Source organism: Nymphaea colorata, chromosome 10 (assembly GCF_008831285.2).
Source record: "Nymphaea colorata isolate Beijing-Zhang1983 chromosome 10, ASM883128v2, whole genome shotgun sequence".
NCBI lineage: Eukaryota > Viridiplantae > Streptophyta > Magnoliopsida > Nymphaeales > Nymphaeaceae > Nymphaea > Nymphaea colorata.
Window position 1 is genome coordinate 20,001,973 of NC_045147.1, and position 18,346 is coordinate 20,020,318.

General features: G+C 39.7%; 2 protein-coding genes across 2 annotated transcripts; one reads left to right on the top strand and one right to left on the bottom strand.

The window, feature by feature from the left end:
* Nucleotides 1-2,153: 2,153 nt before the first annotated feature.
* LOC116261778 (40S ribosomal protein S5) lies at nt 2,154-5,893 on the bottom strand. Its single transcript, XM_031640628.2, has 4 exons — nt 5,735-5,893; nt 3,025-3,296; nt 2,518-2,721; nt 2,154-2,439 (listed from the first exon to the last, which is right to left on the bottom strand). Exons 1-4 carry the CDS (start codon nt 5,795-5,797, stop codon nt 2,385-2,387), a joined length of 594 nt encoding a protein of 197 aa, XP_031496488.1. The 5' UTR covers nt 5,798-5,893; the 3' UTR covers nt 2,154-2,384.
* Nucleotides 5,894-10,016: 4,123 nt separating this feature from the next.
* Nucleotides 10,017-12,763, top strand: LOC116263054 (pentatricopeptide repeat-containing protein At2g30100, chloroplastic). The gene is made up of 2 exons (XM_031642635.2): nt 10,017-12,354; nt 12,549-12,763. The coding sequence occupies exon 1, from the start codon at nt 10,293-10,295 to the stop codon at nt 11,853-11,855; it is 1,563 nt and encodes a 520-aa protein (XP_031498495.1). The 5' UTR covers nt 10,017-10,292; the 3' UTR covers nt 11,856-12,354; nt 12,549-12,763.
* The last annotated feature ends 5,583 nt before the right edge of the window (nt 12,764-18,346 follow it).

Here is an 18,346-nt window from a genome sequence, read left to right on the forward strand (position 1 = left end):
TAGTCTATACATTTCTCAGAGATGATGCATTCCCTTTTTCACTGATCTCCGGTTAGTTCCACTAATGCAGGGGATTATATTCCCTTCTCACCATTCATTTCTTACCTGCTTGAAAATTTACTGAGTATCAGTAGATGAATTTGTAGCACTCTTTGAGCTTGACAGTTCGGCTGGTCTGCCGTTCATATAAGTGTAGGATGAGGATTTGGCATCTCAAAAGGTTATATAGGGAAATCTCTATCATATGGTTGCACCCATTCTAGTCGTATTTATATCGATTATGGTATTGTAAATTATGATTTTTTTGTGTAAAGGTTCACAGACAAAGAATTATAAATAAAATAGTGTCAAAAAACATAAGTTTTGGTCAATTTTGGGTCACTTGTCTATTATTGCTATGAGGGCTTATCTCAAACAAGCAGGCGTGTTTCTAGTTCGACTGTAAAGATTTATGCTTTTGTCCAACAAGGAGTGGATTTGTACGTGCAAGTAGATGTACTTAGAAATAGCTCCGTTTGGTACCGACACAGCTCTAGATCAAGGAGGTAAAGAAAGGAACGCGCAGGCAGAAGTATGTATGTATGTAAAAGAAAGAAACGCGCAAGCAGAAGTATGTATGTAAAGATCGCACCGAAGGACTTTGGCTTTCACTTAGTAGTGAGGTTAATGCTCTTAATCACTTAATTGATAAATATACCAACAAGTGCATTGCTAAAAACAATAAACATTCCAATAATTTTAGATAAGCATATTTTGTTTGTGATTAAAGCAGGACAACTATTCAGACAAAACATTATATCCTGCATTTGAACACATCAAAATGCTTTTACATGATTTATTTACTAACGGCAAGTTTGTTGCTTCTCAGTTTTACTCAAAAAGTATGGTTTATGAGGCACTCCATTTTTCACTAAATTTTACTAATATACAATGGCTTGTTTTTTTTCTGTGCTCATCAACAGGCAGCCCTCGTCATGCGGTAAACCCGGACACATCAACATGTCCATCGTATTTCTGTCAAAATCTCTCTTGAAGTGGTAAAAATGGAAGATTCTTTTTCCCTTTGAATTCTTTGTTTTTTTTTTTTTTTGACTTTTTGTTCGTATCTGCAATTTTCCTGTTCGCAATGAAGATTTTCACGTTGGATCCGTGGTGCTGCCTCCAACCATTTTTATGAACTTCTAGACATAGAGCAGGCAACGAGGACCGATCCGACGCGGCCAGTGTACGGGCGACTATTATCACAGGCTCGCAGAAATTTTGAACTTTGTAAAAATGTGTAATAAATGGAAAAAATAATAATAACTTGGGGATGTACAGGATTCTTTTCCTGTTTTTATCGACAACTTGTCCCACAAGGACGCCTGGCCCGAAGATCCATCCCTCGCTCTCTGTTCGTACATTGATTCGAGATTTTTTTTCAATTTTAATATTAAAGTTTGTTTGCTAAAAACTGATTTATTTTATTGCCAAAAATGATTTAAGATTGTTGAAAGTTTTCGGCTATTTAAACAAAAAGAAATCCAAGGTGAAGAGCAAATGCACGAAGAAAAAACGTGTTCGGAATGTAACATGTAAGGGGCGTGTTTGTATTTTGGGATAAGGGCGTTGTGGAGTAGCAGGTCACAGACGTTCAATCGTGAAGACTCTCTCTCTCTGGACCTTCTCCAGCCATCGCCCCCTTAAGAGGATGGCCATTGCAGCTCATTTTTTGAGTATGAAGAACTAAATATCTCCAGACATTTTTTTTGGTATGTACGCCCACCCATTTTAAGTGGTGAGGGAGATGTTAACAACTTACCACTCCCCCGGCCTTCAATATCTTGAGTTGCATTGGCATTGGCATTGGCAACTACAGTAGTGCACCACCTTTCACTTTTAAAAGGTATTATGCGCTACCATCAATCCCTATTGTAAAGGAAGACAAACCCATTAATACACCAGGTCATGCGCCATGGGGCCAAAGTAGCAACTAAAGAACTTAATGTCCCAGGCACACGTATTTGCGACTTTACCGTTCAAACATCGAATGCGAACAGTGAAACGTTCAGGTGCGTTTTTATTTCTCGTTCTTCCATAGTGGGTTAACAAAGCCTCTTCAGACAGAAATCGACAGCATAATCAATGTAATCGCAGGATGGAAGCTCTCAGTATGATAAAGCAACCCAACATAATTGCAAAACTTGCAATAACAAGCAAGCTGGTGTGTCAACTGCCAGTGACAAAAGACACAACTCTTGGTAACCATTGGTATCTAAAATGGAGCTACACAAATAAATTGTCTTCAAACAAAAAGGGGAAAAAATAATCAAAATAAGAACCGTCTTCCCTAACTCATTCCAAAACTTGCCTTCCCTAATCTCTAAACAGCAAGTTAACACCCATCAACGGTTGGCCTTGGCAACTCGCTCAATCTCGTCCTTCTTCTTGATTGCATAGCTGTCATTGAAATGCAATTTAACATCAGAGCGCTTGGTTTAAATTCACGCAAGCATATATATGTGAAAAACCCGTTACCTGTTAGACGATCCCTTTGCAGCATTGATCAGCTCATCAGCAAGGCATTCGGCAACTGTCTTGATGTTTCTGAAGGCACTTTCACGAGCACCTGTGGTGAGGAGATATATGGCCTGGTTGACACGCCTCAAAGGGGAGATATCAACTGCTTGCCGTCTAACAACACCAGCAGAACCAATCCTCGTTGCGTCTTCCCTTGGCCCACTACAAGATGTTCACATGTAAATTGCGTTTTGCAAAAGAAAAATCTGACTTGACCAGCTCATGAAAATAACCCTTGCTCAATAAGGCGTCATTGAGGCAACTCAGCTATAATCAATCAAGCAACGCCTTAATAGCTGATTAGGCGAGAACCATCGTGTCATATAAGATGCACGATCATGAAGAAGTGAAACCAAATCTGGCGTCAACTTCTAGATACCCATTAACCAATTAACTTAAATAAAAAAATGAAAGACCCTAACATGTTTCGCAAACACTTAAATGAAGATTAAGATGGCAAATTACCTGTTGATCACAGCATCAACAATCACTTGAATTGGATTTTGGTCCGTCAACAAATGAATGATCTCCATGGCATGCTTGACAATGAGAACAGCCTTAAGCTTTTTGCCATTGTTTCGGCCATGCATCATAAGTGAATTTGTCAATCGCTCAACGATTGGGCACTGAGCCTTACGGAACCTCTTGACAGAGTAACGGCCAGCAGTGTGAGGAACAAAGGTTGCATGCTTTGCCGGCGTAACGGCAATATAATCTGCCAGTGAAATATCACCAACCTGCAATATTCAAGAGTGATTAGGTTGTGACATGCTGATGACCTAAAATAACTCAATAATACTAACTCTATCAAATTATCAAAAGGTACAGTGGAGCGGTAGAGGCATCCACTACGCAAAATAAAATGTAAGCCCTATGTCACATGGGTGTGGGTTCGATACGGGTACGGCAATACGGATATGGACATGATAATTTTGAAAATTTTGGATACGCGGATACGGCAAATTTTATATTCTCAAAAATAATACAATGAAAAAAAAATGAATTAATAGTTCACTCTTATAAGAAAGTTTGTTTTATCACAAAAGTGCTGAGTATTTGAAAGGATTGTTCATGAAAATAATTGGATGCATCACAAAAAAATGATAAAATGAAAAAAACATTAAATTAATAATTTATTTTTTGGCATATCCCACCCGTATCTCGCATCTGGATACGTAGGCTAAACCCACAAATCCGTGTGACAGAGGTGAGGCCAAAACAATGAAAGGCAGGTATGGCTACGTCACCATAAGGCCAACGAGAAATTCCTATAGTACCCAAAATACCACCGGAGAAAAGGCATATGACCTACTTGATAAAGTTGTAAAAATTTTATTATTTTGTGACAACCATGTTCGACCTAAATCCAGAGGTAAGAAATTTAAATTGCACAAAAAATGTATCAGGACTTTAAAAACCAAAATGAAAATCTGGTGAATAGTTTGACGGCCAAATCAGACAAGAAAATAGTTCAAGCTCTAATCAATTGCTAAACAAAAAACTCCACTGAATTAATAACACCAGTCAGTAGCATATCAGTCAATTCTAGTCCCTATGTCCTAACGGACCATAACCACGAAATGGCAATGTGAAAGGCTTTATGGATCTTGTCCAGACAAACCAAAAAGGGTTACAACAGGTAAACATGGTTAGAATCAAAACAGGATCCCTTTCTTACACTAACCGTGGATGGTCCTCAGTTGTCAAAATATTGACTAGTATACTGACCGGTGTTTCAAGCCAGTGACTAATTGCACAGACTTAGTCATCCACCCTAGTGGTTGGCCAGTCGACTTAAACCTGATTAATAGACACATATATGTGCATTCTTTTTACAGTTAAATATGATTGCACATTTATTTTTATACGTGTCTGTACTGATTTACTTACATATGTATTTATCGTCAATTGACTTAGCCCGACTAGCCTTGATTAGAATTTTAGAGTTTTAGGCAACTTGTATCTGGCCCTCATTTTTCACAACTTAGAATGATACATATAACTGAAAGGCATTTTCATTATTTAAATACCCAATTATGATTTATGGCAAATGGATTAACGGGATGCAGGAAATGCAGGTAGTGTTTCTTCATTTTAGTGAACTTACAGTCCTTGTCATGCAGACCAAAATTGGTGAAAAAAAGGTAATAATTAATCTTGTCTTCTCGATCAAATTTGGATAAAAAAATAACACGCTATATTTCATTCAGATCAACAAGCTGGAACCACACTGATCAGGAGACATTAGGGCATCTCAGCAAAGATATCATAGAATTTCTATGTAGAACTCTTAGCCAATAAGACATAATTCAAAGGTAGTGCAGATTAGAATGCCAAAGCAAGAAACCCTTGATGCGCATAATAGGCTTAAAAAAAAACGAAGACAGTACACCAATTACACGACCTACAACTGTTTCCTCGCTTGAACTTTAGACGAAATAAAAGGTTGTCACTAAGCTAAAAACTACAAGACACATCTTAGAAATAAAACACAGAAGACACCATCTGATTCATCGCTAACCATGCCAAAAAACTTTCGACCAGCATTAGATGGAATTTCAAACTCCAAATACATATATACTTCCTGCTTTTTTTTTGAAAATCTGCAACAGATAAAGGAAACAAACCATTTTTGAGTTCATAAATCGACGAATCAAAGTACCCAAAATTTAAGCTTCAAAATCATAGCATATTTTCCGTACATGCTGCTTGTGATCACGATCCAATACAATCCTCCATTCTTTAAAAAAAATCAAGTTTAAACGGAAACGCACCAAAAACCAACTCCCAAAATAATTTCCCCTTTAACGTTAAAGTTGGTGTTGCTCATCAATCTGATCAATAGACAAGCAGAACAATCACAAAAAGAAAAAAAAAAGGCAGCAGCGACATTATTCATTTAATCAGAGACTACCCACGCGGATTAGCAAACAGTACAACTCTAGAGTGACCACAAGTCCAACCCAAAGCACAGATTGACATATTATTTCCATCAGTACCTCGATGAGCCAAGAAACTATAATGTCAAAAGGGTATCAAAAGAAGAAAGTAGAAACAAGGTTCACCGATTGATTCGAGGAAGGCAGCAAAAAAAAAAAACAAAGAAGGATCTAGACGACAAAGGAGGGATTAGAAAAATAAAGAACGCAGAATAGGGAGAGAGAGGTTGGCGTACCTCAACTTCTTCGAAGGACCACCTATTGAAGAGCTTCACCTCTGGCTGCGCAGCGACCGCCATCGTGATGTCGTGGCGCTCTGGAGGAAGGAAGAGGGAGAGGGAAGAGGAGAGCCCGCCTCAGAGACGATGCACAGCGGCAAGAAGAAAGATTTAGGCGCAAAATCTTGTTGAGGGTTTTATAGGGAAATGGAGAATGACAGTACTGCCCCTTTTGTGAAATTAGGGTTTTCATCGGTGGTTCGGATCTGCGACTCGGGGTTTGGACCTGTGAGGCAGGTGTTAGTTTAGGGGATGTCAACGAGCCGGACTCGGGTCGTATTTATGTTTTAACCGGCTCCAGTGATCCAGATTTCTACTCAACCTCCATACTTTGAAGCTAATTGGAACCAACTAAAACATCAACAGCCACAACTATATGGGGTTTGGGTTAGATGGTTGAAACGAACTTGTCGAAGGAATTATTTGCAGATGCGTCGGATTGGGTTTGGATATGAATCGAGAGATCGCAAGAAATCACTCATTTGCATGAAACAATTCTAATGTGCAATTTTAGAACCCGAACCCAATTAGTTAGTAGATTCTATGCTTAGAAAGTAGCCCTTCTGGTTACTTTCATATTTCCTCATGGTTACGAGTTTAGTTCATAATGTTCTCTTAACTATATAAACAGTTTATCTTAAGGGATAGCTTAGCTGGTCAGGCTAGAAGCTTGTAAAAAGCAGGTTTCTAGTTCGATTCTCGTAGACGTTATGCTTATGTGTCTTAAGACGGTATAGCACGACATCCAAGTTGAAAGGTGTTTCGTTCTACCACTAACACCGACACAGCTCAAGACCCCGGAGGCAGGAAGAATGGGGAACCTTTGGGCTTCGCTCACCCGAACTAGATAAACAGTTTATTTCATCTTTTCTAATGCACATTTAAGTATTTGGAACTGAAGAGATTTTCCTTTTGATGGGGAGTTGGAGAGAGGGGGTTTGGGGAAAGTTTGCTACATCTCTAGGCAGGGCTGGGGTTTTGGTGAAGGTTTGGAGAAACTTCCATAGCTCCTCTAATGAAGAGGGTGATGTTGGGGATGACATAGGTATGGCGATGGAGGAGGGAGCAGATTGGAGGTAGATAAGGATAAGGGGAAGATGGGTATGGACTTGGAGACATTGGAACCATCTTTGGTCTAAGATATGGAGATTGAATCGGGTGATGTATCCCTTTTTCAGGACATTAGTGATGGATACTCAAGAATTGTCGTTGGATGGAGGAACCAACAATTGAAACTAATCAGCTGTAGATTTATGGAGTTTTGGATTGATCTTAGTCGTGTTGGATTGATGGTTTGAAAGCTATTGACGTCGTTGGGTTGTATCTCTGATTTTCCTTCATGATTTTCAGGTTAGAAGAGGGCAGCTTGTCATGCTTGGGTTGTGTTGCTCAATTAAAGAGTTCTAGTGTTAATCCTTGGAGACTTTACTTCTATGAAGGCACTTCTGAAAAGCTGCGCATCCCTCCTTTGCTAGTGGCTTGCGTGTCCTTTAACACATTTGTCCAGTATGCAAGATTGGAAGAAGCGATTAATGAAAAAAAAACAAAGAAAAATCATGTACTTGGTCGAATAGAAAGAGTTCTGGACGATACACATGAAATGCTACACTCGATGTCGAAGTGTAAAACTCCAAGTTTGTATGTTTAACCTTGGTGTTTTCTAAAGCATACGACAGAACTAATTGGGCATTTCTCCAAACTGCTTTGACATATCTGGGTCTTCATCCTATTTGGATTATTAGATCGTGATATGCATATCTAAATTCCATATGCGCTTTTGATTAATGGCAAAGAAAACAGCTTTTTCATCTGTCTCCCTACTTGTTTTTGACAAGAGAATTCAGTTGGAGGTGGACAGACTGAACCAGAGGTTTGAGCTGCAGATATGCTGGTCTCTGTGCTTTTGCATGTTAGCGTGAAATCTTTGGACACTTAGAAATCAGGCGGTGCACAGAGAAGTATATGACTATGTGGAGATTGCAAAAAGAGAAGCGTGGTCTATATGTTTTGAGGTATTTTTGCATCAAGATTGGTCTGAGCGTGGTCTATATGTTTTGAGGTATTTTTGCATCAAGATTGGTCTGAGCGGAGTCTTCATGCCATGAAGTTGTGGTTCGCCACATAAATTTGAGGTCCTTTTTCATCTCTTCATCCAGGAATTGGTTGGATGGAAGAGTTGATTTCTGTAGTTAAGAAGAACTGGAGTTACTGGGCTCTTGTTGTTTGATAGAATGTTGAGATATATTCGTGTGTCAATAGCAGAAGTTTTCATTCGTTCCAATAACGTCAGATGGTTGGAATGGATGCAGGATTGTCAAGCAGGTTGCAGATAATGTGACACGAGGCTTTACAATTCACAGTTCCGTTGTTCCAAGGGAACCTTCATCCTTTGAGGTTTTCTCATTTTTGGTTGAGATAATGTAGTTGAGTTTTTTCCATCGTATCTTTTCCTGCACAACGCTTTGGTTTCTTAGGCCCTCTCTTTGTTGGAGTTGGTGGCTTCTTGTATTCTATTCTTTCATTCTTTTGTATATATATTCAGGTAATGAACAAAAAGCCAAGGCTTCCCTGCTCCACTTGTCACAGAGCATATCTAGCCACATATTTCTCTGTATCAGTAACTCAAGGCTTCTCAGCACAATTGGCACTATATATGTTATTTTTTGCTCGTCAGTTGTAAAAAATCATCTCTTAGAATGGACCATTGATAGTATCACCGAAACTCAAGAGCCAACAATATTAGAATTGAAAGGCCCACGGACGACTCATTTGAGAGTGCGAAGAAAACCGAAGAGGCAATAAAATTGGATTGTCATTTGAATGGAAGAGCCATTTGCATTTCTTTTTAGTTTTTTATGAATATCGAGAGATATGGCAAAAGATAATTGCATATAATATTTATGCTTTTGTCTGCTACTTATAAAACTTGGTCAATGAAATATAGGTGTACATGGCTTCCTTCAATATAAAAACATGTAGTAGGGACCGTAAGATTCTATATCAACGTCCAAATGGGAATCCAAAGTTTAAATGAAAGGCCATTTTCACTTGTCAAAAAAACAGAACACTTCGTGGACGATTCTGGAATTTGCTGCACGTCGTTTATTTTCCTCATGGGGCCCTCAGTTTTGCTTATCTTTTTTTCTTAACTGTAACTTTAATATCAGTTAAGAGAAAGGAAATGACAATGTTCTAAAGCATAAAAATATACGTTATGAACTAACTATACTTGTCATCAAAATTGAAGAACATTTCAGAAAAAAAAAATGTGAGGTTGTATTCGAAACTGTATCTACACATTTTTTGTTTAAAAAATATAAAGATGCAAAATAGAACATAGGTAAAAAAAAAAAAGAAAAGGAGACTATGGAATTGATACTGGAGCAGTGCGTGCTGGTGGAGCGGTTTAGCGTCGACGGCGATTGTTGTCTGCATGCTGGCTATGGTAATGGAGGCGGCAAGATTAGGTATGAAGCAATGTTCTTTTGCACAGCCATTTTTTCTTCAATGAAAAAGAAATATTGTTTGTCTCTTATTGATTTCCTTTGAGATGATACTGGTGGGTCCAATTACGATTGCCACTCTATGAGAAAATTCAAACAGCAGAATGATTAACTGGAGTTGATTTAGAGTCTTTTTAGTCTGCACAGCTATCCTCTGATATAACTTTGGCAGCCTGCACCGCTATCTTCTTATCGTCTGCTCCCTTACAATTCTTTTAGGTGTAATTTATTAGATTCGGATTTGAGATGTTGAAAACCGAAGATCAGACCCTCCCCTTTCTGATCTTAAATCAGATCTTTTCTCAATATAAAGAAATAAACTAAAGATCTTAAGTGTAGATCTTAGGTTTGATCTAAGATCATAAGTTTGATGAACCATGAATCTTTTTACCATGTCAACAAAATTATGCCACCTCGTATCCACATCAACATCAGATCCACGAATTTTAAATCCGTGATTATCAAACGCCTCTTGTTCATTTTTTTTTATTGAGAATCAGTTTCACACCCACTTATATAGTTATTATCAACAAAAATAACGACGAAAAGATATGGTGTGTATTCCTAAACATACATTTAAGTATTAAAAGACAGCAAATTGAGAAGCTTAACTGACAAAGTACCCAATCAAAGCGTTAGCTAATTTCTTTTTTTCTTGATCTTGTAGGTCAGGTTTTCCTTTGGCTGATATTTGAAGAGTGATATTTCACAATTTTTATGATAGCGACGCGTTTCTGCCTCGACTCCACTGTCAAGTTTTGAGATAAGCATCAAAGGACGCAACCAGTCCACAAGAGTTCATCGCTGATTCCATCGAGGCCTACGCGTTCGCTTCCCTCCCTCATTTTCTGGGGGACTAATTGAGAAGGGTTGTCGTGGGCAATCACGTTCGTCCCTGCCAAGAATCTCTTATCTGTAAGTTTATTTCCCTCTGTTTCTTCTGGTATGATGATTCTGGCTTGTTTTCCCACAGAACCATCATTCCCGCTTTCTTTTGGCTGAGAACCCAAAAGATGGCTTTAGCTAATCGCGTGGCTTTCGTAGTATTTCGGTCCCTAAAACCATCGTCTTCCCTCCAAACCCCTTCGTCCCTCCCATGGAACCCTGCTCCTCAAGTTGGTATTCGTCGGAATAAAAGAATCTCTTCAGGTACTGCGACAATTTCCGTCGTAGGCCGCCATCGATACCCGGGGTTCGTTTTCCCGGGAGAGGATGACCGCGAAACCTGCGGGTTGAAAGCGGAGAGGAAACCTAGTGAAGCCCACGTCTTCGAACTGGAAGAACCGCTTCTGAGCGAGGGCAAGGAGGGGATGAGTGATGGGTTCTTGGAAACGATTGAGGAATTGGAGAGGATGGTTCGGGAGCCCGCTGACATACTCGAGGAGATGAACAATAAGCTCTCTGCGCGCGAGTTCCAATTGGTATTGGTGTATTTCTCTCAAGAAGGAAGGGACTCGTGGTGCGCCCTCGAGGTTTTCGATTTCCTTCGGAAGGAGAATCAAGTCGACAAAGAGACGATGGAGCTCATGGTGTCGATCATGTGCAATTGGGTGACTAAGTTGATCGAAGCCGATTGCGACGTTTCACAGGTAGTTGATCTTCTAAAGGAGATGGACTGTGTTGGGCTCAATCCAGAGTTCAGTATGGTTGAGAAGGTCATCTCACTGTACTGGGATAGAGGAAGGAAAGCAAAAGCTGTTGCGTTCGTTAAGCACGTTATAGGGCAAGGATTGAGCTCGTTTTCAGCCAGTACCGGTAAGCAGGGTCCTATCGGTTACCTTGTTTGGAAGATGATGACTGATGGAGATTATCGTGGAGCAGTGAAATTGGTGGTCGAATTTAGAGAATGTGGGCTTAAACCAGAGATCTATAGCTATTTGATTGCATTGACGGCCCTGGTCAAAGAGCAAAACGAGTTCTCGAAATCGCTAAGAAGGCTAAAGAAACTGCAGAATGATGGTGTAATTGCTGATCTTGATGTGGAAAATCTCGTACTTGTGGAAAAGTATCAGTTGGAGCTTCTAAATTATGCGGAGCAACTATCGTCTTGGGCTATTCAGGAAAATCTACCTGAATTTGATGCAGTGGTTCATGAAAAGCTACTGGCTTTGTATGCTTGTGCTGGTCGAGGCCTTGAGGCAGAGCATCATTTATGGAAAATGAAGTTGGCTGGTAAGGAGCCTCAAAGAGAACTCTATGGCATTGTCTTAGCAGTTTGTGCATCTGAAAGGAACGTTGGCTCTGTCCAACGCTTGCTAACAGGGATGGAGAGTAGAGGTATGTCTCCTAGAAATAGAAAAAGAACCTTTTCATGGCTGTTGCGTGGTTATGTCAAAGGTGGCCACTTTGAGGATGCTTCAAGAGCTCTGGTGTCCATGCTTGATCATGGTTTGCATCCTGAACATTTGGATATTGCTGTTGTTTTGCAAGGTCTTAGAAAAACTTTGCAGAATCGTGAAAACATTGAGCTCTATCTTGATATTTGTAAGCGTCTCTCTGATGAAGAGTTAATTGCACCATGCCTTATATATCTGCACATAAATGCATATAAGCTTTGGATTGTAAGAATGCTTTGATGTATATATGGCGATAGAAGCTGGGAATTTCACGTAGTTGCTGTCCAAGTGGCTGATAGGCTGCAAACCACTGTGTACGTTCTGCAGCAACCGAGTTTCTTTATTAGCATTTGTTCTGTCTATCTCTGTGGCTGGATGTATGTAACGAGACAGTGAATAAATTAAATAAGATCAAACATTGGACTAGTTGGAGCTTTGAGAGGTGCTGCTTCAGGAGGGTTGATATGTTTAGCAGTAGAAATGCTGACTTTTGTCTCCTGTTCCAACCATGCTGATGGGTATCCATATGCAAAGTTAGTGCCGCAGGGAACATGGCATCAGGGATCAGATATGGAAGCTGGATTAGTTATTTGCTCCCATCTTGCCTACCGTGGAATAAATGATGCATATGTGAAATTTCAAGAGCTGGAACTTTACTTCACTAATGGTGGCACTGCACGGTTTCATAGAGTGCTCAATGCAGAATCGAATCCTCCCAACAAGCAAACCCTCCTTCCCTGTAAGTAGTCGTGTAAGCATATACTTATAGATGTATAATGTAGAAGGAATGGACTGAAATAAGTCTTGTCGTCTTCAATTTTGCTTCAAAAACTCTATATCTGGAGTATATTCATGAATACAGTGATGTGTGTTTATGAACTGTTTTTGGTTCCTGTCTCTCTGATGTAATTACTTGATTTTGCTGCTATATAGATCTTCAATTCATATCAGTTGAACGAGTTTGCTTTCTTGCGTAAGGATGTGTGTCTCGGAGCAAGTTATCTGCATGGAACTTCATGCCCTGGAAGAAGTTTTCTTGTTTCCTTCATGCTTCGGAAAGATTGGATATGTCAATCATGAATTCTTGTCATTCATCTTTCATACTTAATCCATGTTTGAGTTGGCCATAAGGTCATTTCTAGTTTCAATTGCAAACCGCCTCTCCTTGCTGGGGTTAGTTGCTCAGGTAGTGCATTATGGTCACTCTTGCGGGGACATCTTACATTGGAGTATTTATGTCATATGCCGATATGCGGTTCTGTGTTGGGTTATAGCTAGTTACGTTGGTCCTTGCGGGAGCTTGCGCCTGCTCCTGCCCCTGAATGTCTCATTGTATAAAATTGATGAATGACTGGCTGTTTGGTCCACAATATACCTGCTGCAAGATGGCCTGCACCCATTTTATTAACAAAGACTGTTGTACAGCAATCAAAGAACATACAAAAACTTGCAGAAGGAATTGATGGCATTAGGCCTCTTCCTTACCCAGCAATGAGAGCATATGGGCAATTTCCACCTCCGGACTGACTTTTTGAGCACTTTCAGATGACCCGAAATTTCTACGATACAGCTATACGAGAACCCAAAATAACCCTTCCCCCCAATGCCCCCCACCACTCCCAACCCATCCACCATAGCCATTTGTGATTATTTGAGACCAGAATAACTTTCTGTTCAGTTGAGGTGTACGTGAGGACCATATATGCCTGCTTCTTCTTTCAATCGCTTGACCTAAAAGCATGTGGATGGTGAGACTTAGAGGAAGAGCTTGGCTAAGAACTTCTTGTTCAGAGATGCTATAGAGCTCGAAGATCAATTGACGACTTCTCTTTACGATGGCCGAAGCGAACTTCACTATGTCGACCTCCTTGGGGCATCTTCATCTTGCAATTCACTCTATTTTGGTGGTGGAGATACATGGGGCTGATGTGGACCACTGCCCACACTGGCCCACTAAAAATTTGATTGAGAACTTAAAATTAAAATGTGATAAGTCGAAAATTACATGGGGTGCCCACAACAGACTTAGACTGGTGACTCATCTGCCTCTCACCTCTAAAAATCAGGCATTGCTCTAGTGGTCTACTACTTTTAAGCTAATGGGAACAAAATTTGTATGATCACTGCAACTAAATATGCTTTATTTAAGCCTATTCGCGTAGCATAGGTTGGAAGCGATTACATGTTAGTTTCCTTGTGATATTCATTAGCTTGTCAATAAGGTTTTCCTCGCCCTCTTGGTGGTGCCGCAGTTTTTACTGATTCGTATGGAACGCCTGAGTGGGATTGTTGCTTTTCAGGAAGGAATGACTGTAATTGCTGGGGTGAGTTCTAACGTTTGATGGTTTGTTTCTTTTCTTTCTTTATATATATATATATATATATATATATATATATATATATATATATATATATATATAAGTATTTTTCATCCTACTGTCCAACTGAAAGCTAGAATCCTCACCTTTCACTCTTCCTCCATCCCTTCTGGTACCAAGCTTGCTTTGGTGTTTGGAGATGATGTCTCTGTTATGCTTCAACAGTTCAACTTGTCACTCTTTTGTAGCATAGGAAGTTGACTGACTTACCAGTCGGCTTCGCCGATTACACTAACCCCTTTTGAAAATATTCTTTTCTGAAGTAAAGGGTCGAGATTTCGCGGCAGATTCCTATTAAAATGGGACGCCTGATCCTACTATGTGTTTTTTTATGTGCAAGGACAGGTGCTGAGAACACACCATAACAGGCACGCGCACACACACACATACAGTTATTTGTGTAAATTATAAAAAATAAAATTCTTTCAGAGTGCAAATGAGAAGAGAAAAAGGAATAAGCTTTCTTCCAAAAAAATGATGCAAAAAGGAAATTGCTTTTTCCCGTCGATTTGCTTTTGCACTTCACATGATTTCATCAAATCATACTTTGGGCGCGTTTGAATGGGAGGAAAGGATGTTTCGGAGTACGTACCTTTATGACATCTCATCTCAAAAGCACCACTTAAATCAAAGACGAAAGATGGTCTCTTTTATCTCAGAAATACAATGGAAACTAACAGTGGCGACTGTAGGGTTGCGATCGACCGGAAAGGGTGTCAGAGATAGCCCCTCTCGTGACTGCACGTCTAAGATGGGCTGTCTCATAACACATTGTCATGGTAACCCGTTGTGCTAATGTAATATTTTTCAAAAGACATTCCATTCCTCATCTTCCCAAATTCGGCTGTGGACATGGCAGAATCGGACAGGTCTATCGGAACCTATAGTTATCGGGTCTGTCCAGGTCAGTCTCTGGCCATACCGCTTCATATTATATACTGATGGGTGAGAAATCAAATCAGTGTTAAGTATTACTTAAGTTTCTTAAGTAAATTTGTCTCAACGATCATAGAGTTTCACCTAAATGTGCTGCTATGGGACCAGTGGACAAAATTCTCAACCAAAGTGTGGAATATTGCTAGAAGGCACAAAAAAATGATCCATGAAAATAAGAAAAATGCTCTGACAAGGGGATCAGATCATGTGCAGACCCAGTCACATGATAACGTTATATAAGAAGATAAACAGCATTTTTTTTTTGACATATATAGTATGGACTTTCCGCACGAAGCCAAGCAGCCAACTGAACTCTGTCTTTTGGGTAGTCTGTGGAAGAAGGATTTGAATTTATGTTACTAGGAAGGGCCATAACAGGGTAAATTCACGTGGTCGGGTGAATAATTTGTCATGGGGAATTGTATATGTGGCAGTACGCCTTAAATGATCTTTAAAGCATGAAAATGCCAGCACACATACCTAACCGATGATTTTATTGCATGTACTGTGTAAGGGAAGGTAGATCAATAAGCCCTCTGAGACTTTTTCTTTTGAATGCCGAGCTGGTCGTTTCGCAGGACACCTATCAGTGTACTGCATAAAGCAAATAACCTTGCAGACGATTTAAAAATCTTTCTACCATACGGTGGTCTGTCTCTATCTGATAAGATCTAGCATCGAGATCAAAATGGGCTAATTTATGTGATCTTCTTTACCCACATAAACAACCGGTAGCTTCTTAAAGAAATACGAGATGTTAACCAAAGAATCAGGAATCTTCAGCTCATTTGAAGCTTCTAAAACTGAACAACAATTCCTATCTATTATATTCAACATAGTTTCTCAAAGAATTTAAACACACTAACCTTGAACAATTTTCAACTGATCCTTGCAGAGAAATTACACCTGCACACGAAAACCACCCTCCTTTGTTCTTTCTTTTGAACCCCATTTTCTGAAACCCAGAGCAACAATCAATTTCTGCCTTCTTTTAATTCAATTGAGGCCACACCAATCTACGGATGCTCTCCCTACCTGCAACCCTCAATTGCTTTTTCAGTACACTACAGACGAGTCTGAACCAGGGCAGTAACCAGAGTCACCCATCAAAATTCACCTTGTTCCGAGCTTTCCAAATGAACCAAATCGTCCCTCTGAATATAATAACTCAACTCTGCCAAAGTTTCTTCTTTGAAAATTGTTCCACTCCCTAAAAATTCACCTTGTTCCGAGCTTTCTAAATGAACCAAATCGTCCCTCTGAATATAATAACTCAACTCTGCCAAAGTTTCTTCTTTGAAAATTGTTCCACTCCCTCAAAATTCACCTTGTTCCGAGCTTTCTAAATGAACCAAATGGCCCCTCTGAAAATGATAACTCAACTCTGTCGAAGTTTTTTTTTCTTTGAAAATTGCTCCGTTCATTGACAACTAAATCAAGAAGTTCAAGCTGAGGAATTTCACGTCTAAATGCTCTGCAAACCGCTAGCATAATCTGCCTTGCAACCTGGGTATTTCGAAAACCCATCATCTTACGTCTCCTCATCTCCAAAACATAAATAACACATTCTCACCACTGTAATGGAAAGAGAAGTGGATGCCAAATATATATCTATATCTATATCCTGACAACCTACAGCGGGACAAGTCAGATAGCCATTTCTTCTCTGTTCTCACCGATTGCTTAATGAAAGCATTGGATGAAACTGTAATAAAAAAAAAGAAGAGGGAGTTCTCTGAGTTGCCTCATTGTTGGGTAGTGAAGATCGAGTTTCCTAATATACATATACATGTGCTACTGTACAGAAAGCATGCAATTTACTGGAGTTAGCATATTTAAACTTGGATTATGTTATCTCTAGCAGGGAACTGCACTCCAGATAAAAATTCTTGGGCATCGCCATTGATGCAACTGCATAAAATTTGCTTCAAACTGATCACTGGGAATTGCTTCTCAAGAAAAAAACTTGAAGCTTTGTGGTGCTCCATTGAACTTACCCGTCTCCAAAAATGGGTGTTTCGAGGTGACTTTGTTGAAAAGTATGAGTTTCACTGTTCTCGTCAAACCCTCGTGTAGTTTTTCTCCTTGCGCGAGTACGCAACATTCAAACGTCACAAGTGGATAGAAAGTGGACAAGCTGGGATTTTTACTGGGTAGCTCTGCAATTTTCTGACATGGTGAATAATTGTGAAAGGAACAAGAAGGCGAAGAAAAACATGGCTGACTCGCCCTTCACATGATCTAAAATTCACAGAGGCCTCTGACTGTACGATTTGATGCAATGCAGGTCTGGCTGTTGCCATGACGAATTCTTATAAGAACGGTTGATCATTAATTATGCACCTTCAGCTTCTCATGGCATTGGGATAAGCAGCTCGTGCTTGAACGTACATAATTGACGTTAAATTTTTGGTGCAAGAAGCAAGCCCGTTAAACCGTCTGGTTCTTTTAAGGGGGAATTTGATGGCAACAGAAGGTCGTAACAAAAGTTTCTCTCTATATATGAGTACTAATGACTTAGTGTCCAACTTGATGTATAGTTAGATGTTGTTGAACTACATAATCAGGCAGTGATCACTTGATCTCAATTAACAAAAACATAGGAACTCAGTTTAATGAATTTGCAATGTCTCAGTAGGGCGTCTCTAATGGGAGAAGCATTCTTCATTTCCCTCCGTGCAGAACCATTTTGAAAACGGTAAAGTTGCAGGCCTTGTATTCATCGTTTTCTGTAGCTTTTACGTAATCAGAGAAAGGGTCGAACATGTAAGAATTCAACTTTCGTACCACGATGAGGTCATAACCCAGACGACTTCTCCGCCATCAACCACGCCCCAGAAGAGTTTTTCCATCTTGTTTGTTAAAAGTTGCGAGCTCTCCCTCTCCCTCTCCCTCTCTCTCTCTCTCTCTCTCTCTCTCCTCTCTCATATATCCAGCCCGAACGATAGGTAAGATTTAGATTTATGCCTAAATTTGGTTACAGTTTTGTAACCATGCATGTCTATATATTTCAAAAGTATAAATAAATACTATCTAAATAATCATATTTAACTCGATCTAAAGTTGAAGGTGAGAACTTCTTTCTGTAGATGGATCGATAAAGAGTGTTAGAGGTTACCGTGGACATTATGATCTAGCTAACAGCTTGTCTCGATCCTCATTGTGGATGTTAAAAGCAAATCTGTTATTGGGGGTTAATGGCAAGCCGGAGTTTAATTAGCGAAGACCTACCTGATCATACCAACGATGAATCATCCCAAGCATTGATTTCCTGACGCGTTTTTAACCCGAATGTCTAAAGTCCGACCTCCTAGCGAGGTGGGCACCGATTCTCTTATCATCTTTAGTAAGCTGACCAGTTGATTTCTTTACTTGGTATCATGGTATGCAGCTTGTTCGACCAATCGAGAATTCAAT